Source organism: Mirounga angustirostris, unplaced genomic scaffold (assembly GCF_029215605.1).
Source record: "Mirounga angustirostris isolate CCGP_5_RB_7025 unplaced genomic scaffold, mMirAng1.0.hap1 SCAF_12, whole genome shotgun sequence".
NCBI classification, from domain to species: domain Eukaryota; kingdom Metazoa; phylum Chordata; class Mammalia; order Carnivora; family Phocidae; genus Mirounga; species Mirounga angustirostris.
Window position 1 is genome coordinate 105,306,556 of NW_026991720.1, and position 24,047 is coordinate 105,330,602.

Here is a 24,047-nt window from a genome sequence, read left to right on the forward strand (position 1 = left end):
GGGGTGGCAGACCTGGGGCCCGAGGCCTGAGAGGTGGCACCCAGGCCGCGCGCACAAGGCCCCTGCCCCAGCACGTCTCCCTGCAGCCCCTCGCCACCGCGCTCAGACCGACAGGGACAGGCTGCAAACCCTAGCTCCCTACCAGAACTGTGCAAGTGAGTCCCCCTGGAGGCACGTGCGGACGTTAGCGAAGGTACTCCGCCTACTGGGTGACTCCACACACAAACCACCGTGGTGGAGGTACCTCTGATGTCGGAAGCCGAGTGTCACCGAGGGAGAGTGTCACCGCCGCTTCACAGCCTCCATCGGCCAAATCCCACAAAGTACCCCACGGACCTGCACTATACGTGTCTGTCGCCGAGGCCAGCACAGAGGTCTCGAGCACAGCCAGGGAGCTTTCAGAACTGCAGGGTGAAAAGGCACGTGTCACCGTGAACTGGGGCTGATGTCTTTTTTCTCTGCTTGTCTGCCTCCCTTACACAAAACGACAGCATCGTGTCTCATGAGCACGGAGGGAAGAGGCAGAATGGCACAGCCCGCAGGAGGTGGGACTGAAGGTGACACTCTGCGCCTGGTGCAGCGACCACGAGGGACCAGAGCCGTCACTACCCTTGGAGCGGCCCCGATGGCATAAGAGACGCGTGTGGTTAACGGGAAGAGGAAGACAGTGCTTCGGACGCGAGCTCAGGCCACTAAGAAGGGCTGGCAGGGAAAGCAAGCTCTGAGGCTCCGGGGACGGCCAGAGGGAGGGAGGGCCCTCCCTCCAGCCCCAGCACCAGGAGCAAGCCAGGGTCCTCCCCAGCGGGGCTGACACCACGGTCCGCCTGGCGGGGGGGTGGGGGGGGTGCCTCCGTGCACAAATAGGGCCTGGCAGTGCCCAAGGCCTGCTTGTCTTAAATACTGACGGGGCAATCTGGCTTTTATTCTAAGTGTTTCTAAGACTTAAATATCTGACTTGTCCCCAACATGGCTGAGACCCTGATGAGGGAGGCTTCGCGTGCTGACACACAGGCCCCTGCTGAGGGCACCTGATGGGGTCCAGCGGTGGGCTGTGCTTGACAAGGCATTTAGACTAGAGGTGGTGACGGGGATGGGGTGCAGTCGGGGCCAGCCGCCCGCCTGGGCACCAGGAGCACGAGGGGCTCCAGCTCAGAATTGCTCGCGTACGTCACCAAAAACAATGTTCACGATGAAACATTTGAAAATACAAGTGTTCTTTAAAAACAAGCACACACGGGGCACCTGGGGGGCTCAGTGGGTTCAGCGTCTGCCTTCAGCTCAGATCATGATCCCGGGGTCCTGGGATCGAGCCCCGCATCGGGCTCCCTGCTCAGCAAGGAGTCTGCTTCTCCCTCTGCCTCTGCCCCTGCTAATGCTCTCTCTCTCTCTGTCGAATAAATAAATAAAATCTTTAAAAAAAACCCAAAAAGCACATATGCTTTAAGAGAGGCACAGCTGGCTGAGGCTGAGAAGTAGACGCTGGTGAGTTATCTTGTGAAGTCTGTTAGGTGTGGTGAAGACAACATTCCCATTAGTGAGAGTCGTGCTGAAATGACCCAGGTCTGGATTTCCTTCAAACACTCCCCTGGGCCCCCACCCAAGCAAAATCAACAAGCAAAAAAGAGTGGGGCAGGAAGGGGTTCTGGAAACTGGCAAACTGTGGAGTGCTATTGAGGCTGGACATGGGTCTCCTCGCAGGGGCTCGTTTTATTCTCTTCTACCATTTGTTTGAAAGTATCATAAAAAATTAAAACAATAACTGGAAAGCTGAGTGTAGCAGGGCAGGGAGGGCAGATGCTAAAATTGTTGTTTCCACCAGATATGAACCAGGTCTGCATCAACAGAGCAGAGAGAGGACAGGGCCAGCCCTCAGGGCACGGAGCCCACACTGACAACCCACACGTGGGGGTTCTGAAAGCCAATCGATCTCAAGTTTCAAATCCAATTCATCATTTCTGCTTGAACTACGTGTTCTAAAACATGAGCACAAATGAAGCATTCTTCGGAAAGTCAATATTTCTACGGACTTCCCTGAGTCACAGAGGCCACTGGAATCTGACGCAAGCTCAGGATTGTGTCTCTGAAGAAACACGAACACATCAGGTAGGAGGCCTATCCCACCTTGGAGAGGCAATCGATTCCCTGTGGCTGGGATAGTGGATGAGGGGCATGCCCCCTGATTTACACCGCCCTGCCCACCCCTCCCCGGTCCTGAAGACGTGGTGTCCCCTGAAGAATCCCCGCAACTGAAACCAGCACATAAAATCTGGCCCCAGGATGCCACCTGCATGGATTCTCGTATTCAACTGGCAAGTCCCTTTCTGAGACCCTGCACACCTGCTCTGCAGCATGTCTGTGAGTGTTCGCTCTGACCGGCAGAGTCCAAGGACCCAGTGCCCACCCTGGACTCCTCCCTGGCCTGTGAGTGAGCCGTCACTGTGCTGTGCTCCCCAGGAGTGGGAATGAAGTCAGGACATTGCAGAGTGAAAAGGCACATGGCCCCTTGCCCAGAGCCCACACCCTGCTACAGCCCAGAGGACAGAAGATGTGGTTGGTTCCACAGACATTATGTTTGGGGAGAGGAAGGCCGAGGGACAGGCCTGGGCACCAGATGACAGTGTGACACCCGGAGCCTCTGGCGAGGTTTAGCCCAGAGCCCACCGCGCAGCGCCTGTCTTCAGAGCGTCTGACAGCCAGCACCGCACGGAGGGCTGCTTTCTAGGGTCACCTCTGCGTGGTCCCTTTGTTTACAGGCCAGGGAAACATCTACTCTCACAGGAAACCAGGTCTCACCTTGCTCAGGGAGCCACGTGGCCTCCAGGTTGCCAAGGGAACAGGGAAGGACCCGGCTGGATGCCCTCCTTTGCCGATCAAGGAGGCTCAGACCAGGATGAAATAAGGCCAGTGGCTCCGGCAGCCACACGAACGTATCCACCTTTAAATGTCACGAACATTTCAGGGTGAAGCTTGTTCTCAGGGGCCCAGTGGAAGCAGGCTGCCTTTTGATGACAAGACCCCAAGATTCACAAGTAAGGAAGAGGCCAAAGCAGCAGCTAACGGTGGCCAGCCTCTGTTGGGCACTCCTCTGTGCAGACCCTGGGCACCTTACACGTACCCATGTCTCCTCCAAACCTCCCATGGCCTGCAAATGTGGCACAGATGGCAACTTGGGGACCCACCCTCCAGTTCCTGCAACCGGGCCAGCTGCCCAGCCTGAAAACCCATAAACATCACCGGCCAGAATGCTGGGAGGAAACTCGGCGGCCGGGCACGCCCTGTATCAAGCACACGTGTGCACACGGGGGCTCTCGAGGACGTGCCTTACGGGCGACAGAAGGGAATTAGAAAGAAGCCCGCACAGAATTTACTCTCAGATACAGGAGCATACTGATTGAAAATGCCATTTACACAGCATTTGCATGTGATGATTTTAAGGTATCTCAGGAAGATGGGATGGAGTATCCGGCAGGGTCGTGGCTTCTGTTTGCATCCTGTCTTCGGCGTCTATCCCACAGCATCCTCCGGGAGGCCCTGGAAAGGGTGCACGAGCCTCTTCAGACCCTTGCAGGTCAAACAGGCCTTCTGTCCCAGGGAGCGGGTCTCAAGTGTGCGGTGTGTCAAGCAAGAGGGGAGCGCTCCTCCAGAGAGGTGGTCGCTGCAGGGCCCGGGCTGATGGCCGAGTTGCCAATGCAGAGGACTCCGCTCGGTGGGCTTTTTTGCTGCCAGCTAGCCGGCCGGCCTGCCTTCCAGAAGGCTCCTCAGGACACAGGTACTTACCTGGACAGCCGGCCAACATCAGGCCAAGACTGCAAACACACGAAGACATCCGCTCCTGGGACCCTTACCTTGTGTACGCTTTTGGGGTTTTCCAACCATGCATAGTACATTTCTTCCACATAGTTGGAACTAGTCCCACTGAGGAAGGGCTCGGCAGCAACGGGGGCGGTAAAGCACCGAATCTGCCCCAACGTCCTAGCTGCTGCTGGTCTGTTTTGTGAAAATGTCTTCACAGTCTGGGAAGCCGTCAACGGCCTCAACTTAGCAGCACAAGTCCTTAAGTGAAACATTCTTGTCCTGATGTCTCTCACGACGGTCTGCACAAAAAAAGGAAGAAAAGTCAGAAAGGGCATTTTATCAGACAGGGAAAACCTGTGCAGACTGTGGCTGGCGGAGACACTCGTGGCCGTGAGCTCCGCGTCAGGGCCCGGGTCTGGGCGCAGAGGACACGACCGAGCGCGTGCACACGTGTCCACCCAAACCCATCTTCTATGTACGGGGCCGTGCTCCACGTGACACGGAGGCGAAGACGCAGCTGCGGTCTCGCTGGAGGGATGTGAGGCCAACGATACACATGGGACGTTCTAAAGTTTATGCGCAAGACAATCACAGAAAAGGCAACAAAGATTATTTCATGAGGATTAGATTAAGATTAACCATAAAATGAGAAAGACATTTTTAATCTATCCTGAAACTATTGAGCAGCTCCTGGACTCATGGTGTTCTGGAACATACACAGAAGCTGGAAAAATATTTTGGTCACCCTCAAATAATTTATCATCAGGCAGAAGAGAGAAAGAATAAAAAAGGAAAAAGACACTGCAGAGAAGACACTGAGTCCCTGACAGGCACCCAAAATGTCAACAGAACCGCTCCAAAGGCCCGTTCCTTCCAGGTGGGAGGAAAGAACAGACAAGGGAAGCTTTGGGAAGGCTACAGCTTTCAGGCCTCGAGGAAGCATTTAGCCGTGAAGGGGAGGAGGCATTCTAAGCCGAAGAATCAGGAGCGGGAGAGACAGAGAGGTGGGAAAGCGTGAAGGAACACAGAGGAAGAGCAAGAGCTGTCTGACACGAGACGGGGGAGGGGGGTGAGCTGGACAGGACTGCGTGGAGGGTCCTGACGCCACCCCCAAGAACGTGGTCACACTTCATAAGCACCGGGGAGCTTGGGAAGGCCTGACAGGCAGGGGCTGCGCTCTAAACAGGTTCCAAAGGGGAAGTGCACACAGCGACCGTGACAGAAATGTTTACCCGCCCTGTGACACGTTAGGACTCCTCACGAACCCGGCAAACCCCTTAGAAGGCAGGCACCAGCTCTTCTGTTTACCGACTGCCTTTCTGAGTTTTAGTTTCTTTCTCGAAAGAAAGTCCCTAAGGTCATAGGGCCACTAACAGCAGGGCCAGGATGCAACGCCCATCTTCCTGTTCTGCATGGCCCTTCAGCGGCTGAAGAGGAAGGGTGAGGCCAGGACGAGAAGGAAAGGACTGCGGGGGGCGGGGCGGGGCAGGTACTTCTTTGCTTCTGACCGGACCTTGCGCTTGATGGTCATAATTTTACTAAATTTAACACATACCTCTATCAAACACAGCCATGTTATAAAACAAGCGGCTGCAGCCGCCAGACCGTGCAAGAGTTCAGACTGTTCCAGAGAATCTTGAACCAATTCCAACCATGCCTGAGAACCCAGCACGCCTGCGGGCAGGGCCCCTGTTGGCAGCGACAAGGACACGGTGCTGCTCCCCCTCCCCAAGAATCCTGGGTGCCCAGGGGCCCCGGGCGGGGAGGGGAGGGGAGCAAGGCTCACACCACAGCCCTCTGCCCCAGGTTGCCATGCGTGCTGGCCTAAGGCCTTGCCTGAGCCTGTGCCTCGAAGGAGGCGCCCTGGCTGGAATCACACCCACCTCCACACCTACCTGAAGGAGATCCAAGCCCTGAATCGTGCTGAGAATTCCCCAGAAATAACTGTTGTACAAACTACCCTGGGTACTGTTTATAGGAACTCTTCCTCTCGGCCCAAAAAGCTCAGAATACACACACGGCCTCGGACGCAAGGGGCGCCGGCCCGCCCTGCTGCTTTACAAAGACAGGCCAGCAAAAGGAAGAAGCAGAGCAGGTGCTCTGAAACCAGTGGCACAACCAACGCCATCCTGCCCCTCACAGGTTCAAGACAGGCAGGCCGCGGGTTTCGAAAGTGGCCACGGAACGCAATCTCAGGCTGCGCTATTTTCTCCTTGGAGTCACACGCTCCACTTCACGTCCGCTCTCCCTGGCCCTCACCACGCGGCTCTCCATCGAGCCCCAGCCAACGCAGGGATGACAGAAACCACTGCCGCGGCTTTTCATGACGTACATCCAAAGCAAAGCGCTCGTTGTTTCCCCTCCAGCGTCTCTGTCGTCCGAGCCTCCTGAGCCACGCCACGGTCTCTGCATCGGGCTCTCCTCCCAGGACGCAGTAGTCTCACCGCCACCAACTGTCACTACTGAGCTGCTGGGATGCCCAGTGACCCAGGTACCACACTGACAACCACAAACCACTCATTCCTTCGGTTCCGCCAAAATCGGTCCTTCCAACACGACGCTGCAAACAGCCCGTGTTACCTTAGCTGCTGTCTGCAGTCACTGAAACTGACACACAGCTCACGGCTGCCCAGACAGTCACCGGGATACATGGCAACTGTCAAACTCCCCTTAACAAAGGGGAGTGGATGGCTCCACCCAAGGATGCCTACGATCTGATGGACCTGAGCAGACACTGGGTTTACATTCCAGATTTTGGAAAAACCAGATTCCGTCTTTCCAATCCCAGAGTCACTATAAGAACAGTGCATCAGGGGCGCCTGGGTGGCTCAGTTGGTTAAGCGTCTGCCTTTGGCTCAGGTCATGATCCCAGGGTCCTGGGATCGAGCCCCGCATCAGGCTCCCTGCTCCGCGGGGAGCCTGCTTTTCCATCTCCCACTCCCCCTGCTTGTGTTCCCTCTCTTGCTGTGTCTCTGTCTGTCAAATAAATAAATAAAATCTTAAAAAAAAAGAACAGTGCATCATTTGGTAGAGACGTTCAATTGTTCAAACACTTTCATGAAAACCTTGGGTTATCCAAAAAGTCCATGTGTTCTGACTTTGGTTTGGATGAAGATTTTTATTTGACAAGGATGCCAAAAACTAGTCCTTTCAAAAGATGGTGATGGGACAACCACAGTTCCACAAAAAAAGAGCATGAAATTAGATCCCTATCTCACACCATATAGAAAATTAACTCAAAATGGACCAAAGACCTAAATGCAAGGGCTAAAAAACCTCTAAGAGTCTTAGACGTTTTATAACTTCCACGTTACAATGTAGTAAATCTTTGTAGGCCCTGAGTCAGGTAATGGATTCTTAGGATACCAAAAGTACAAACGAATGAATAAACAGATAAATTGGACCCCATCAAAATAAAAACCTTTGTGTGTCATCACAGACACCATCAAGAAACAGAAAACACAAACACAAAATAGGAAAAAAACATTTACAAATCACACAATTATATACAAAATACATTCAAAAACCCTCTTACAATTCAACAGTAAAGAGAAAAATAACCGAGTCAGACAACCACCACAGGACACGAGTAGACGTTTCTCCAAAGAAGATACAGAATTGGCCAACAAACACATTAAAAGATGTTCAAAATCATTATTCATTCAAGAGCTTCAAATCAAAACTACAAGATACCACTTGATGCCCACTAGACTGGACATGATCAAAGAGAACACAGGTATTGGGGAGGATGTGGAGACACGGGAGCCCTTGCGCACTGCTGGTGGGAGTGTAGCCGCCGGGGAATGCGGTGTGGCAGGTCCTCAGAAAGTTAAACATAGAGAGCTACCGCATGACTCAGTACTCCCATTCCTAGGTACGTAACCAAGAGAAACAAAAACATATGTCTATATGAACCTTTGTACGTGAACGTTCACAGTGGCATTATTCATGAGTCGCCAAAACACGGTAACAACCCAAACGTCCATTAACTGATGGAAGGGTGTACAGAACGTGCTACAGCCCACAGGGTGACAGCAGCTGGCAGTAAAAAAGGATGTGCTACAGATCCGTGCTGCGACTCAGACGAACCTCGAGAGTGTTATGTGAGCAAAGTCATCCACAGAAAACAACAGGTCATGTGATTTTATCATGTAGAATGTTCAGTAGAGGCAAATCTCTACAGACAGCCTGCTGGTGGCTGCATGGCGGTGGGGGCAGAGAGGACATGTGTCTGCTAATGGGTGTGGCTTTTCTTCAGAGGAGGATGAAGATGCTCTACAACTAGATTATGCTGATGGCTGCAAAGCCTTCCGATATACTGGGAAACATCCAATTGTGAAACTTAAATGGGTGAATTGTGTGGTATATGAATTGCACAAAGACATTGTTTAAAAAAACACAAAACTACGTCTAAGAAAACACGTAAGTGATTCTATTAGTATTGGTAAAGCCCACAAAATGACCCTATTTGTAATCCGTTAATTTCGAGATGCAGGTATAGACCTGTGCCTTCGGGAAAAAGAACATTTAAGATAAGCAAAAACCAAGGCAAAACTTGTGATTAAGGATTCGGTATACTGCCCTTAGGAAAGTACATGCTGACGTAGAACAGGACTTTATCCGTGCCTGGACCTTCCCCCACTGGACACACACTTTACCCAAGGCCACCTCCCCATGCAGAGGATGCAGAGATAAACCGACTCCTGACGCTATCAAAGTCACGTCGGTGAGGCAGAGGTGCAATCACAGAGGCAAGGTCTAGCGAGGACAGCCCAGGCAGCTCCCCGGGTCTGAGGAAAAGAGCCTGCATCGTTAAGCGGCTGTTTCCCTGTGTGTTACCTGACAGCCATTTAAAAAGCACAACAACTGATCTTGAAGACATTCTCCTTTCTTCCTTTTGCGGTTTCAGACTCATTGAGATGCTCATGATGAACCAAGAAGACCATGTGTGCGACATGCCTACAGCTGTTCCTTCCATGGCTGCACTTATCATACTTCCCACAGTGATGCAAGGACATGCACGGAGAGCACAAATAGGAACTCTCCCCTTCCTGGCGGAAAATCTAAAAGAATTCGATGTCTTTCACTTGTGATGCCTCATCAAGCATAAACTGAAGGACAGGGAAGTGGTGAGGATCACTTTCAATGTGCAAAGGTATCTCGCCATTACTTGGTAGAAATGATGGTTGAGCGAGCCTACAGGGCAAAGAGGCAAAGGGACTCTCGGTTGCCACACGAGCCTCAAACATGTCACTGGCTCCGTGTTCAGGTTCCTTTGCCAGAAAGTGACGGCAGCGATCAATCTTGTTCCCACCCATTGCTTTTTGTGATTATGGTACAAACATGAGAGCACTTTGCATACTCTGAGAGTGTTCTATGACCAAAGAATCACTGCTTACCAGCAGGAAAAAAAGACCAACTAATGGTATCTCTTAAAAAGCTTAAGTTCCCAAGGTAAACCTAAACGTAAATTAATATGGAGCAGGTAGCTGACCAGATTACTAAGAGCTTCCATCTCTGAGGTCAGAACTCCCAACAAGCTTCAGTGCGTAGGTCTCAAGGCTGACCTGTCTTCACCCAGACCACCACTGTGTGGTACTCTAGGGTGTAGCTAGACAGGCATTCTTCAAGGGTGTTGATCAGACTACAGATTAAGTATTAATGGAAAACAAGACCATTCGTCAGTATTTATTAAAAATTTAAAGGCACATACAGTGGGTGCCTGGGTGGCATAGTCGGTTAAGCATCTGACTCTTGGTTTTGGCTCAGGTCATGCTCTCAGGGTCATGAGATCGAGCCCTACATCAGGCTCTGTACTCAGCACGGAGTCTGCTTGCATTTCTCTTGCCCTCTCCCTCTGCCCCTCCCCTCCAAAATAAGTAAATCTTAAAACAAACAAAGGCACATATAGGACTTCTGTTTCCCACTAAATGCAACTAAAGAAATAAGACATTACATTTAAACCAAAGAAAACATAAGACTCTGAAAGGTGGAGAGGAGGAGGCAGACTGGGAAGGGATCTGGGGGCCCAAAAAGGCACAGCATCAAGTCCTCAATTTTCTTTCTGCTTCATATACCCCAGACTAGGTGCTGAAGAAGCTGGCAACCCAGAAATGACGACTGACATAGACAAGCTGCAAACAAAGCCTGCTCTCTCTGGTCAAAGGACCAGAAAAGGGTTATATAGCAGGACAGAATATTTTTAGACAATCATTGCTCTACCGCAGCCTGCAGCCAACTCTAGAGAAAACACTGTTGACCACCTCTACACCAACCAGTCGTGTCAGAGAAGATCAGGGACTTCCACCCCCACCAGGTGACCCCCGCAAGGGCAGTGGAGGCCAGGAGGGAGCCTGCATTCCACCTGTGCCCAGCAGTAACAGGGCAGCACCCCTCCCTTCCCAGGCAGGGTTGAATCACAAAGGCTTAATGGGGGACTTACACCCACACAGCAATAACAACAAGTCCCTCCCCACAGATACCAAGGAGGCTGGGTGGGGAGTCCAGATTCCACCCTGCCCAGTAGTAACCAGGCAGCACCCACAGACCTTCAGCAGTGTCAGCAGAAATCTGTTCTCTGTGTTCAGACATTCAAGATTCAAGTCTCATTATGTAACACCCAAAATGTCCAAGACATAACCAAGGATCACTCACACATCAAGAACCAGGATTATTTCAACCAACCCCCCCCCCCAAAGACAATCTATAGACACCAAGAAGACAAAAATGTTAGAATTATCTAGCAAAAAGTTTAAGGGAGCCAGCTTTATAATGCTTCCTTGAGCAACTATGAACATGCTTGAAAACAAGTAAAAAAAAAAATTAAAAGCCTCAACAAAGAAATGAAAGATATAAAAAAGAACCAGATGGTAATTCAGAACTGAAAAATAACAACAACCAAAATAAAAAAAAATTGATGGATGGGTTAAATTGCAGAATGAAAGGGATAGAAAAAACTCAGTGAACAAAGACAGAACAAAAAAATTACTCAAGTTGAGCAACAGGGAATACACACTGAAAGAAAAATGAACAGGGCCTCAGTGACATGTAGGACCATTAACACAAGATTTCATGATGAATATGAATGTCATCATATTATTGATGACATGAAAATGTCATCAGAATCTCAAGAGAAAAAGAAAGAGGTAGGGGCTTAAAAAGTATTCAAAAAAATAATGGCAAAAACTTCTCAAATTTGGCAAATGACAAAAACCTACAGATTTGAGAAACTTAATGAACCCAAAGGAATAAATTTAAAGAAATCCACTGCAAGACACACCATAATCAAACCTGAAAATTACAAACAATTTGAAGAGCATATTTCTCACCAGAAACTATGGAGGCCAAGAGAAAGTGGCACAACAGCATTCAAGGGCTGAAGGAGAATCATTGTGAACCCAGATTCCTACATCCAGTGAAAATATTCTTCAGGAATGAAAGGATGAAGGATGAAGAAAAGCTAAGAGAATATGCCACCAGCAGACCTACCTTAAACGATTGGCTAAATGAAATTCTCTGAACAGAAATGAAATGATAAAATAAGGAATACTGCAACATCATGAAATAAGAAAGAACAGTATATGGATAAATATCATTTCCTTCACCTCCTGAATCTTCTAATTATGTGTGATAGATGAAACAAATATTGCAACATGTCTGATGTGGTTCTAAACATATATAAAGGTAATACTTAAGACAATTTTAGGGGCGCCTGGGTGGCTCAGTCATTAAGCGTCTGCCTTCGGCTCAGGTCATGATCCCAGGGTCCTGGGATTGAGCCCCGCATCAGGTTCCCTGCTCGGCGGGAAGCCTGCTTCTCCCTCTCCCACTCCCCCTGCTTGTGTTCCCTCTCTTGCTGTGTCTCTCTCTGTCAAATAAATAAAATCTTAAAAAAAAAAAAAAAAAGACAATTTTAAATGAGGGAAGGAAAAGAGATATAAATGGACATACGGTTTCTACACCTCCCTCAAACTGATATAATGATGACACCTATAGACTAAGATAAATTACATACATATAATGGGATACCCAACCACTAAAAAGGCTATTCAAAGAAATATACTCAAAATCACTATATACAGAAACAAGTAAAATTTTAACGTGTTCAAATAACCCGCAAGAGGTCAGGAAAAAGAAAGCAAAGAAATAAAAAACAGAAAGTAAAGAAATTGTTACTTACCTCCCAATATATCAACAACGTATTACATTAAATGTAAAGGATCTAAATACACCAATTAGAAGACAGAGATTGGCAAAGTGGATAAAACAACAGGATCCTACTATATGCACGCCTACAAGAAACTCAATTCAAAAAAATGATAAAGACTGAAAGTGAAGGGGTGCCTGGGTGGCTCAGTTGTTAAGAGTCTGCCTTCGGCTCAGGTCATGATCCCAGGGTCCTGGGATCAAGCCCTGCATTGGGCTCCCTGCTCAGTGGGAAGCCTGCTTCTCCCTCTCCCACTCCCCCTGCTTGTGTTCCCTCTCTCGCTGTGTCTCTCTCTGTCAAATAAATAAAATCTTAAAAAAAAAAAAAAGACTGTAAGTGAAAAGGTGAAAAATTACATATTATGTAAACGTTAATCAAAGGAAAGCAGGGGTGCAATATTATCATCAAATAAAGTAGACATCAGGACAAAAAAAAATTACAAGACAGAGACATTATATAATGATAACAGATCAACCCACTAAGAAGATAGAGCAGTAAGTGTGTGTGCATCAAACAACGTAAGTGCAAAATCCGTTAACCAGACTAACAAAAGGGAAGAAGACAAACTCACAGTTATAGTTGGAGACTTGCAAGTGCCCTCTTTCAACAAGGGACAGAACAGCTAGACATGAGGAACTCCACAGAAGTATAAACTGCCACAACTAACCCAACTTGAAATACATAATCTTATAACCCCACATTTTTAAAGAATACTGACAAGCTAGAGAAGAAAAACCATACTGACAAGCTAGAGAAGAAAAATCACATGATCATATCAATAGATGCTGATAAAGCACTTGACAAAATTCAACACCCACTCATGATAAAACCCTCAGAAAGCTAGGATTAAAGGGGCATATAAACTTGATATAGAGCATCCACAAAAACATCCAGCGAACATTATATTTAATAGTGAAAGACTGAATCCTTCTTTCCAAAATTGGGAGCAACACAAGGATGTCTACTCTCATGTCTACTATTCAACATAGTATTGAGAATTGCTGCCAGAACAAAAAGGCAAGAAAAGGAACTGAAAAGCACACAGGGCAGAGATTAAGAAAGAAAACCACTCTTATCTGCAGATGACATGATTGTCTTTATATAAAACCTCAAGGAATCTACAAAAACACAGAATAAATGAATTCATCAGGGTCACAGAATACAAGATAAACATAAAAAAATCAACAGTATTTCTATATGTTATCAACAAACACATGAAAACCAGAAGTTTTTAAAAAGAAATACTCAGTTTAAGTCCAACAAAACATATGCAGGACCTGTAGGCTGAAAACTACAAAACACAGATGAAAAAAATAAAAAATCTAAGTAAATGGAGAGACATATTGTGTTCAGACTGGAGCACTGAACATGGTAAAGATGTTGATTACCTCCAAATTGATATACAAGGAAAACACAATCCTTATCAAAATTCCAGTAATTTCTTTCGTAGATAGAGGTAAGATTATTCTAAAATTTACATGAGAAGGCAAAGGAACTAGATTAGCTAAAACAATTTTGAAAAGGAAGAATAAAGTGGGAAGAACAAATCTACTCGATTTCAAGATTTACTATGTACCTGCAGTAATCAAGATTGTGTGGTACTGATGGTTAAGATGGACAAAAAGTCCAATGGAACAGAACAGAGAACTCTAAAACAGACCCACATAAACATATCTGATTTCTGACAAAAGTGCAAAAGCAATTTAATGGAGGAAGAACGATCTTTTCAACAGTGTTGACTGGAGATTCATAGGCAACCCCTCCCCCACCAAAAAAACCAAACACATCTCAAACTAGAGTTCACACCTTATATAGAAATTAACTCAAAATGAATCAGAGATTTAAATGTACAATACAAAACTATGAAACTTATAGAAAAGTACACAACAGGAAATCTCCAGGAACTAGAGCTAGCAGAGTTCTTAAACCTGACACCAAAAGTAGGATCCAGGGGGCGCCTGGGTGGCTCAGTCGTTAAGCGTCTGTCTTCGGCTCAGGTCATGGTCCCAGGGTCTTGGGATCGAGCCCTGCATCGGGCTCCATGCTCAGCGGGAAGCCTGTTTCTCCCTCTCCCACTCCTCCTACTGTGTTCCCTCTCTCGCTGTCAAATAAATAAATAAAATCTTAAAAAAAAAAAAGCAGGATCCATAAAAGACAAAATTGATAAACTGGACTTCATCAAAATTAAAACTTTTGCCCTGCAAAATATCTTAAGAAAATGACAAGCTATAGATGAGGAGAAAATATTTGCAAACCACATATCCAACGAAGGGCTATAATATATAAAGAATTCTCAAAACTCAATATTTAAAAAAAAAAAACTACCATAAAATGGGCAGAAGACCAAAAAAGGGGCATAACTCAAGTGGATATACAGATGGCAAATAAGCACATGAAAACGTGTTCAATATCAGCAGCCATCAGGGAAATGCAAACTGAAAGCACAATGAGACATCACCACATAGCTATTAGAATGGCTAAAATAAAAAAAATAGTGACATCATGAAATGCTGGCAATGATGTGGAGAAAGTGGACCTCAAATACATTACTAGTGGGAAGGTAAAATGGCACAGCCAAGTTCGTCTATTTCTTTTCTTTTTTTTTTTTAAGATTTTATTTTATTTTTTATTTTATTTATTTGAGAGAGAGAGAATGAGAGAGAGAGCACATGAGAGGGAGGAGGGTCAGAGGGAGAAGCAGACTCCCTGCCGAGCAGGGAGCCCGATGCGGGACTCGATCCCGGGACTCCAGGATCATGACCTGAGCCGAAGGCAGTCACTTAACCAACTGAGCCACCCAGGCGCCCAAGGCTGATCAATTTTAAATAGCTTTAAGTCTCTGTTGAAATAATCCTGGCTTCTGCCAGAGAAGGCACAGAAAGCTTTTTTTTTTTTTTAAGATTTTATTTATTTATTTGGGAGAGAGAATGAGAGACAGAGAGCACGAAAGGGAAGAGAGTCAAAGGGAGAAGCAGACCCCCTGCTGAGCAGGGAGCCTGATGCGGGACTTGATCCTGGGACTCCAGGATCACGACCTGAGCCGAAGGCAGTCGCTTAACCAACTGAGCCACCCAGGCGCCCAAGGCTGTTTCTTAAAAGTACTAGACATGCAACCACCATATGACCTCGTAATTGCACAGCCAGGCATCTATCCCAGAGAGACAAAAACTTAGGTTCACATAAAAACCTGCACAGGAATGCTTCTAGGAGCCTTATTGATAATAGCCAAAGAATGGAAACAACTCAGACCTCCTTTAATGGGTGAGCCAATGGTGTTGCATCCAAGGCCTGGAGGCATAAAAAGGAGCTAAATGAAGGCAGCAAGCTGCATTCATTTTCAGAAAATTGAAGAGTGCAAAAAGCCAATCCCAAAAGGTTACATACCTTATGATTCTCTTTATATAACCCGCTTCATTTGCCAAAATCATAGAAATGGAGAGCAGATTAGTGGCTGCCAGGAGCTAAGGAGATGGAAGCAGGAGGAAAGAATGTGTGGCTATAAAAAGGCAAGAGGAGGGATCCTTGTGATGAGGGAAATATTCTGTATCTTGGCTGTTATCAATGTCAGTACCTGGGTGTGATATCATACTCTAGTTTCTGCAAAATGTTATCATTTGAGGAAACTAGGCAAAGGGACACTGGAATCTCTCATACTATTTGTTGTAACTGCATATAACAAATTTATATGTACAATTATCAAAATAAATCTCAACTGCAATTATCCCAAAATTTAAAAAAACTATCTAAAAATTTAAAAGGTAGATAGTATAGTATTTTCTTCAAATGGGGCAGTGGGGAGTGAGATCAGTTAAAAGTAGATCTGATATGCACATAAGTACACACATGTGTAGGTGTGATAGACATACAATAAACATGATGGATATTTAATAAACTGTGCAAATTTAAATGAAACCCCAGAAATTCATGCTTCTGAAATTAGTTTTTAAAAGTAACCGAACTGCGGTGATGGTTGCATAACTGTGAATAAATGACAAATCATTTAATCGTGTATTTTAAGTGAGTGAATGGTACAGCTCATGAACTGTATCTCCAAAGTGTTGCAAAGGAAAAAAAACTGGAACGTGGAAAGTGCTCTCAATCATCAGCAAACTCCGATCTTTCTCCAACTTTCCAAGAACCAGTCCTCGGCTCCTTTGCAAAGCTAGAAGAGTACTGCATATTTTCATATGAAACGTGTCCGCAGGAAAACGCTGCAGTTTGACTGTCACAGCTCCTGCCACTATGCAAACAAGGCTCCAGTCCAGGCCACTTGTCCTGCAGCTGCTCAGAGCAGTGAGCCTGGAAGCACGCCCCCAGTCCCTGCTCCACAGGCCAGGCCTGCAGAATAGGGCACAGAGGAACACCAGACAGAGGTCTCACCTCAGGCCTCGGACTCATCTCTCCTCCGTTGTGCAACCACCGCTTTTCTACTGAGTCTCAGCACACAACTTACACTTCCCTCTGGGAGCTCCGTGAAGTGGAAGAGATGCATGACTGGTGCGGTACTCCAAGAAATGCGCTTCATCTCTACACGGGCTCTCAGACCTCTGGAGGAAGGACGAGTACGGTGGGATGCTGCGGGATGGTCCGCTCAAGGGCATCTCCCCAGGGGCACAGGGAGAAGGATGGGTAAGGCAGGGTGCTGAGTCCGGAGGGGTACTGAGTACACGGCGTGATGTGGAGGTTAAATATGCTCGAGGGCCTCTCCCCAGGAGTGCCCAAAGTTATGGGGTTGGAGTGGTACTAAGGATGGAGGAGTACTGAGTACATAGAGTGCTGTGGGGTGGTCTGTTCAAGCATGTCACCCCAGGAGCACAGCAAGGATGGGTATGTGAGGTTCTGTATGGCAGAGTATTGAGTACAGAGTAGTGACCCCAGGAGCTCAGGGAGAAGGATGGGTAAGGTGGGGTGGGGAGTCCAGAGAGGTACTGAGTCCACAGGGTGACATGGAGGTTAAATATGCTCAAGGGTGTCACCCCAAGAGAATAGGAAGAATGATGGGTATGGCGGGGTGTTGAGTATGGCGGGGTACTAAGTACACAGAGTGCTCCGGAGGTTAAATACGCTCAAGGATGTCACCCCAAGAAAACAGGGAGGATGGGTATGGGGGGGTACTGAGTACAGGAGATGCTGCAGGGGTGGTTACTCAAGGGCTTCAGCCCTGGAGCACAGAAGAGGGATGCGTACGGCAGAGTACTGAGTATGGTGGGGCACTGAGTACACGGGGTGCTGCGGAGGTTAAATATGCTCGAGGACATTGCCCCAGGAGAGCAGGAAGAAGGATGGGTAAGGCAGGGTACTGAGCCTGCAGGAGTACTGAGTGCACAGGGTGCTGTGGAGATTAAATACACTCAAGGGCGTCCCCCCAGAAGCACAAGGAAAATAGGTAAGGCGAGATACTCAGTCCAGAGGAGTACTGAGTCCATGGGGTGTTGTGGGTGGTCCGCAATCTCCCCAGGAGTGCAAGGAGAAGGATGGGTATGCGGGGTAATGAGTCTGGAGGAGTACTGAGTCCACAGGGTGCTGGGGGTGGTCCGCTGAAGGGCGTCCCCCCAGAAGCGCAGGGAGAAGGATGGCTAAAGCGGGGTGCTCAGTCCAGAGGGGTACTGAGTCCACGGGGTGCTGGGGGTGGTCTGCTCAAGGGTGCCCCCCCAGGAGCACAAAGAGAAGAATGGGCAAGGCGGGGTACTGAGTCCGGAGGGGGTACTGAGTCCACGGAGTGCTGGGGGTGGTCCGCCGAAGGGCGTCCCCCCCAGGACCGCAGGGAGAAGGATGGCTAAGGCAGAGTGCTCAGTCCAGAGAGGTACTGAGTCCACGGGGTGCTGGGGGTGGTCTGCTGAAGGGCGTCCCCCCGGGAGCACAAAGAGAAAGATGGGCAAGGCGGGGTACTGAGTCCGGAGGGGGTACTGAGTCCACGGGGTGCTGGGGGTGGTCTGCTGAAGGGCGTCCCCCCAGGAGCGCAGGGAGAAGGATGGGCAAGGCGGGGTACTGAGTCCGGAGGGGTACTGAGTCCACGGGGTGCTGGGGGTGGTCCGCCGAAGGGCGTCCCTCCGGGAGCACAAGGAGAAGGATGGGCAAGGCGGGGTACTGAGTCCACGGGGTGCTGGGGGTGGTCCGCCGAAGGGCGTCCCCCTGGGAGCACAAGGAGAGGATGGGCAAGCGGGGTACTGAGTCCACGGAGTGCTGGAGTGGTCCACCGAAGGGTGTCCCCCCCAGGTGAGCAGAGAGAAGGATGGGCAAGGCGGGGTACTGAGTCCGGAGGGGTACTGAGTCCACGGGGTGCTGGGGGTGGTCCGCCGAAGGGCGTCCCCCCCAGGAGCACAGGGAGAAGGATGGGCAAGGCGGGGTACTGAGTCCGGAGGGGTACTGAGTCCACGGGGTGCTGGGGGTGGTCCGCCGAAGGGCGTCCCTCCGGGAGCACAAGGAGAAGGATGGGCAAGGCGGGGTACTGAGTCCGGAGGGGTACTGAGTCCACGGGGTGCTGGGGATGGTCCGCTGAAGGGCGTCCCCCCGGGAGCACAAGGAGAAGGATGGGCAAGCGGGGTACTGAGTCCATGGAGTGCTGGAGGTGGTCCGCCGAAGGGCGTCCCCCCCAGGTGAGCAGGGAGAAGGATGGGCAAGGCGGGGTACTGAGTCCGGAGGGGTACTGAGTCCACGGGGTGCTGGGGATGGTCCGCCGAAGGGCGTCCCCCGGGGAGCACAAGGAGAAGGATGGGCAAGCGGGGTACTGAGTCCACGGAGTGCTGGAGGTGGTCCGCCGAAGGGCGTCCCCCCCAGGTGAGCAGGGAGAAGGATGGGCAAGGCGGGGTACTGAGTCCACGGGGTGCTGGGGGTGGTCCGCCGAAGGGCGTCCCCCCGGGAGCATAAGGAGAAGGATGGGCAAGCGGGGTACTGAGTCCACGGAGTGCTGGGGGTGGTCCGCCGAAGGGCGTCCCCCCCAGGAGCGCAGGGAGAAGGATGGCTAAGGCGGGGTGCTCAGTCCAGAGAGGTACTGAGTCCACGGGGTGCTGGGGGTGGTCTGCTGAAGGGCGTCCCGCCCAGGAGCGCACGGAGAAGGATGGGCAAGGCGGGGTACTAAGTCTGGAGGGGTACTGAGTCCACGGAGTGCTGGGGGTGGTCCGCCGAAGGGCGTCCCCCCCAGGACCGCAGGGAGAAGGATGGGCAAGGCGGGGTACTGAGTCCGGAGGGGTACTGAGTCCACGGGGTGCTGCGGGTGGTCCGCACAAGGGCGTCTCCCCAGGAGCGCAGGGAGAAGGATGGCTAAGGCGGGGTGCTCAGTCCAGAGAGGTACTGAGTCCACGGGGTGCTGGGGGTAGTCTGCTGAAGGGCGTCCCGCCCAGGAGCGCAGGGAGAAGGATGGGCAAGGCGGGGTACTGAGTCTGGAGGGGATACTGAGTCCACGGAGTGCTGGGGGTGGTCCGCCGAAGGGCGTCCCCCCCAAGGAGTGCAGGGAGAAGGATGGGCAAGGCGGGGTACTGAGTCCGGAGGGGTACTGAGTCCACGGGGTGCTGTGGGTGGTCCGCCGAAGGGCGTCCTCCCGGGGAGCACAAGGAGAAGGATGGGCAAGGCGGGGTACTGAGTCCGGAGGGTGCTGGGTGTGGTCTGCCGAAGGGCGTCCCCCCGGGAGCACAAGGAGAAGGATGGGCAAGCGGGGTACTGAGTCCACGGGGTGCTGGGTGTGGTCCGCCGAAGGGCGTCCCCCCGGGAGCACAAGGAGAAGGATGGGCAAGGCGGGGTACTGAGTCCACGGGGTGCTGCGGGTGGTCCGCCGAAGGGCGTCCCCCCAGGGAGCACAAGGAGAAGGATGGGCAAGGCGGGGTACTGAGTCCGGAGGGTGCTGGGGGTGGTCTGCTGAAGGGCGTCCCCCCGGGAGCACAAGAAGGATGGGCAAGCGGGGTACTGAGTCCACGGGGTGCTGGGGGTGGTCCGCCGAAGGGCGTCCCCCCGGGAGCACAAGGAGAAGGATGGGCAAGGCGGGGTACTGAGTCCACGGGGTGCTGCGGGTGGTCCGCGCAAGGGCGTCTCCCCAGGCGTGCAGCCAGGACAGGCGCGGTGCAGCACGGCCTACGGCCCACAGTCCGCAGCCGCTCCAACAAGAGCGCGCCGCCCTTCCGACCCGGCTCAGGACAGCGTCGGGCGGCGCCCTCGTGACGCCTCCTCGACCTTGGGGGTCACCCGGGCCGCGGCGCCCGTTCCCTCACATCCGCCCGGCGGCCCGCCCCACGCCCGCCACAGCCAATGGCGCGCCGCTGGGCACCCCCCGCGTCGCGCGCGCGCGCCCGCACCCGCCAATCTCCGCCCGTCAGGCGGCGCTCGCCGCGCCATTGGCTGTCACGCCCGTTCGTCAGGCCCCGTCCCGCCCACCTCCCTCCGTCAGCCCTGCTCCATCCGGCTTCACTCCCTGTCACCGCGGCGCCAGCGACAACGAGGACGCGGCGCCCTCGCCCTCTGCCGCAACCCCCGCCTCCTGCCCGAGGGCTCGGGCCTTCCCGCACCGGGCCAGGCCCGGCGGCAGCGCGCACTTACCTGTCCCCGGCTCAGCTCCACCCGAAAGAGGCGCCGACACCCCACTCCGGGGCACCAAACTCTTGACCCCGCCCCGGCGTGTGGCGTCAGCACGCAGCCCCGCCCCCGGAGAAGGCCCGCCCCGTCGCGTGGGCGTGGCCTGGCGTCATAGAGCCGCGCCGGCGTTGCGGCGGCGGGTGCCGGTGGGCTGCGGTGGGCGGGGGGGCCGGCGCTCTGCACGTGGCGCGTGGTGTCGCCCGGCGGGGGAAGTGGCTGGTCGGACGGGAGGCCCCAGCAAACGGGAGCTGGACGCTGCCCTACGCGCCCGACTGCGCGGGGCCGCCGCTTCGCTGAGGAAGGAGGAGGGCTGTGCGAGGACACCTGGGCGGCCGTGGGGAGGACCCGTGGGGACAGTGGGCGCCGCTGGGTGGGCCTGCGGCTGTCCCCTCTCCGCGGCCCCTGTTGACCGGCCGCCGGGCGGGCAGCCGCGGAGCTGGAGCCGGAGCTGCTCCGTCTTCCTGATGCGCGACCGCTTATCTGTGATGCTCCTGGCGAGCGCTGGTTCCCTGAATTCACAGCAACGATAAAGGTTTCGTTCTGCAGTAGACGATTGCGCTGAAAGGCTGCGAGAGCTGGATGTTAGGGTGGGAAGGTGGCGTCCAGGTGACGGACCTCCCGGAAACGCTGGGCCATGCCGCCTTCTTTTCCGTGGATGTCCCCGACGTCTTGAAGACAAGGACTGTGTCCTGTGACACAGCGTGGGTACTGGGTGACCAGGGGCAGCCAGCTGACGATGGTAGTTCCGTAAAGGATACAAATATCTGAACCTGGGTTGGAATTCAGGGCGAGGACTCTGCTACCCACTCTGTGGATGTGATACAGGCTAGAGCGGTGTTTAGAAGGGAAGGGCAAAGTAGGGCGTGGGGGGGGGGTGGTTTTTTGTTTGTTTTGAACAGGAGTGTAAGTGCTCATAAGAGCAAAGTTGGACAGGTGTGTGGGATAAGGATCTGGAGGCTGGGAGAAGGTAGAGGAACCAGGGAGCAAACTTCAGTATGCTTTTATCCTCTCTCTCTATCTCTTTTTTTAAAGAATTTATTTATTGGTGGGGGGGTGCCAAGGGAGGGAGAATCCTAAGCCAACTCCAGGATGAGTGCAGGGCTAGATCCCAGGACCCTGAGATCACGACCTGAGCCAAAATCAAGAGTCAGACTCTTAACTAACTGAGCCACCAGGCGCCCCATTATCCTCTCATTTTTTAAATAAACTGTGGTAAAATATACATAAGGGAAATATGCTGTCATTTTATTTATTTATTTTTGAAGATTTTATCTATTTGACAGAGAGAGCACAAGTAGGCAGAGCGGCAGGCAGAGGGAGAGGGAGAAGCAGGCTTCTCACTGCCCAGAGAGCCCGATTTGGGGCTTGATCCCAGGACCCTGGGATCATGACCTGAGCCGAAGACAGATGCTTAACAACTGAGCCACCCAGGCGCCCCTAAAATGCTGTCATTTTAAAGTGTACATTGAGTAACATTGATTACATTCACAATATTGTGCAACCATCACCCTTCTATTTCTGAAACTTCTTCACGGCTCCCAACAGAAACTCTGTACCCTTTCAATAATAACTTCCCATTCTTCGAGTTCCCTTCCCCTCTCCTCCCTTGGTAACCTCTACTACACCTTCTGTCGCTGTAAGTTGAGGACTCCAGGTACCTCATAGAAGTGAAGTCATACCGTATTTGTTCTTTTGGCCTTGCTTAGTTCACTGAGCATAATGTTTTCAAGGTTCATCCACGTTGGAGCAGGTGTCAGGATTCCCTTCCTTTTTATGAGCGGATTATAGTCCATCATGTGGCCATACTGCACCTTGTCTGTCCCTCCCTCTTTGGATTGTCTCCACATTTTGGCTCCCGTGACTAGCGCTGCAGTGACCAGTGGCTTACAAGCAACTGTGGAGCGCAGTATGTGTTTATAATCGTATTGTGAGTGTACCTAGGAGTGGAATCGGTGGGTCAGTGGTAACTACGCTAGGTTTTCCGCAGCAGCCGCATCATTTTACGTTCCCACCGGCAATACACGAAGCTTTCAACTTCTTTACATTCTGATGAATATTTATTTCCTTTTTAAAAATTTACTATATGTGTGAGGTATTCTCATCATTGTATTGATCTGCATTTCCCTAATGACCAGTGATGAACATCTTCCCATGTGCTCATTGGCTATTTGTATATCTTTGTTGGAGAAAAGTCTGTTGGAGACTTGCCCTGTTTTTTGTTTTAAAAGATTTTATTTATTTGACAGAGACACAGCGAGAGAGGGAGCACAAGCAGGGGGAGTGGGAGAGGGAGAAGCAGGCTCCTGGCTGAGTGGGGAGCCCGATGTGGGGCTCGATCCCAGGACCCTGGGACCATGACCTGAGCTGAAGGCAGACGCTTAATGACTGAGCCACCCAGGCGCTCCAAGATTTTCCCTGATTTTGAATTGGGTTGTTGGTTCATTGTTTAGTTGGTGGATTCCTTTATGTATTCTAGGTTATAATCCCTCATCAGATCTATGATTTACACATATTTTCTCCCATTCCATAGGTTGTCTTCATTTTCTTAATAATGTTCTCTGATGAACAAAAACTTAATTTTGAAGAAGTCCATTCTGTCTGTTTGTTCTTACTTTCTCCTGTCACAGCTAAGAACCCGTTGCCAAACCCACGATCATGGAAGTTTACTCTCATGTTTCTTCTGAGCATGTTATAGTTTTAGCTTTTTACAAAACTGGATGAGTATCTTTTTTTTTTAATTGAAGTACACTTGAGTTACAGTGTAGCATTAATTTCAGGTGTACATCATAGTAATTTACTATTTTTATACACTAAGAAATTATCCCCACAGGGGCACCTGGGTGGCTCAGTTAAGCATCTGTCTTTGGCTCATGATTCCAGGGTCCTAACTATATTGGGTCTTCCAGTCCAAGGATATCTTGCCATTTAGTTGTGTCTTCTTTAATTTCCTTTAGCATTATTTTTACTTTTCAGTGTACTAGCCTTGTACCTTGGTTAAAGTTATTACTAGCGTGTTTGTTTTGAGAAGCATCTGTAGGTGGAATTGCTTTTTTTTTTTTAATGATTTTATTTATTTGACCGAGAGAGAGACAGTGGGAGAGGGCGAAGCAGAATTCCCGCGGAGCAGGGAGTCCAATGTGGGACTCGATCCCAGGACCCTGGGATCATGACCTGAGCCAGAGGCAGATGCTTAACGACTGAGCCACCCAGGCGCCCCTGGATTGCTCTCAATTTCCTTTCCTGATTGTTCATTCCTGGTATATTGATTTTTGTGTACTGATATTATGCCCTGCAACTTCACTGAATTCATTTTTTTTTAAGATTTTATTTATTTATTTGACAGAGAGAGGGAGAGCACAAGCAGGGGTCCCTGCTGAGTAAGGAGCCCGATGTGGGGCTTGATCCCAGGACCCTGAGATCATGACCTGAGCCAAAGGCAGACGCTTAACCAACTGAGCCACCCAGGTGCCCCCGCTGAATTCAT

The 24,047-nt window shown here is 50.6% G+C and overlaps 1 protein-coding gene across 6 annotated transcripts in view; it reads right to left on the reverse strand.

Moving 5' to 3' along the window:
• The window catches only part of OGDH (oxoglutarate dehydrogenase), a 73,811-nt gene extending 53,177 nt beyond the window's left edge, over positions 1-20,634 (reverse strand). For 4 of the 6 annotated variants that reach the window (XM_064575540.1, XM_045864993.2, XM_064575539.1 and 1 more), the window contains exons 1-2: positions 20,528-20,633; positions 3,846-4,094 (exon numbers count right to left, since the gene is read on the reverse strand). In XM_064575540.1, coding sequence (XP_064431610.1) covers positions 3,846-4,067 — 222 coding nt within the window. In that variant the 5' untranslated portion in view covers positions 4,068-4,094; positions 20,528-20,633. Of the gene's footprint in view, positions 1-3,845; positions 4,095-20,527 lie in introns of all 6 variants that reach the window. The other 2 variants (XM_064575541.1, XM_045864994.2) reach the window with 2 other exon arrangements.
• Between the last annotated feature and the right edge of the window lie 3,413 nt (positions 20,635-24,047).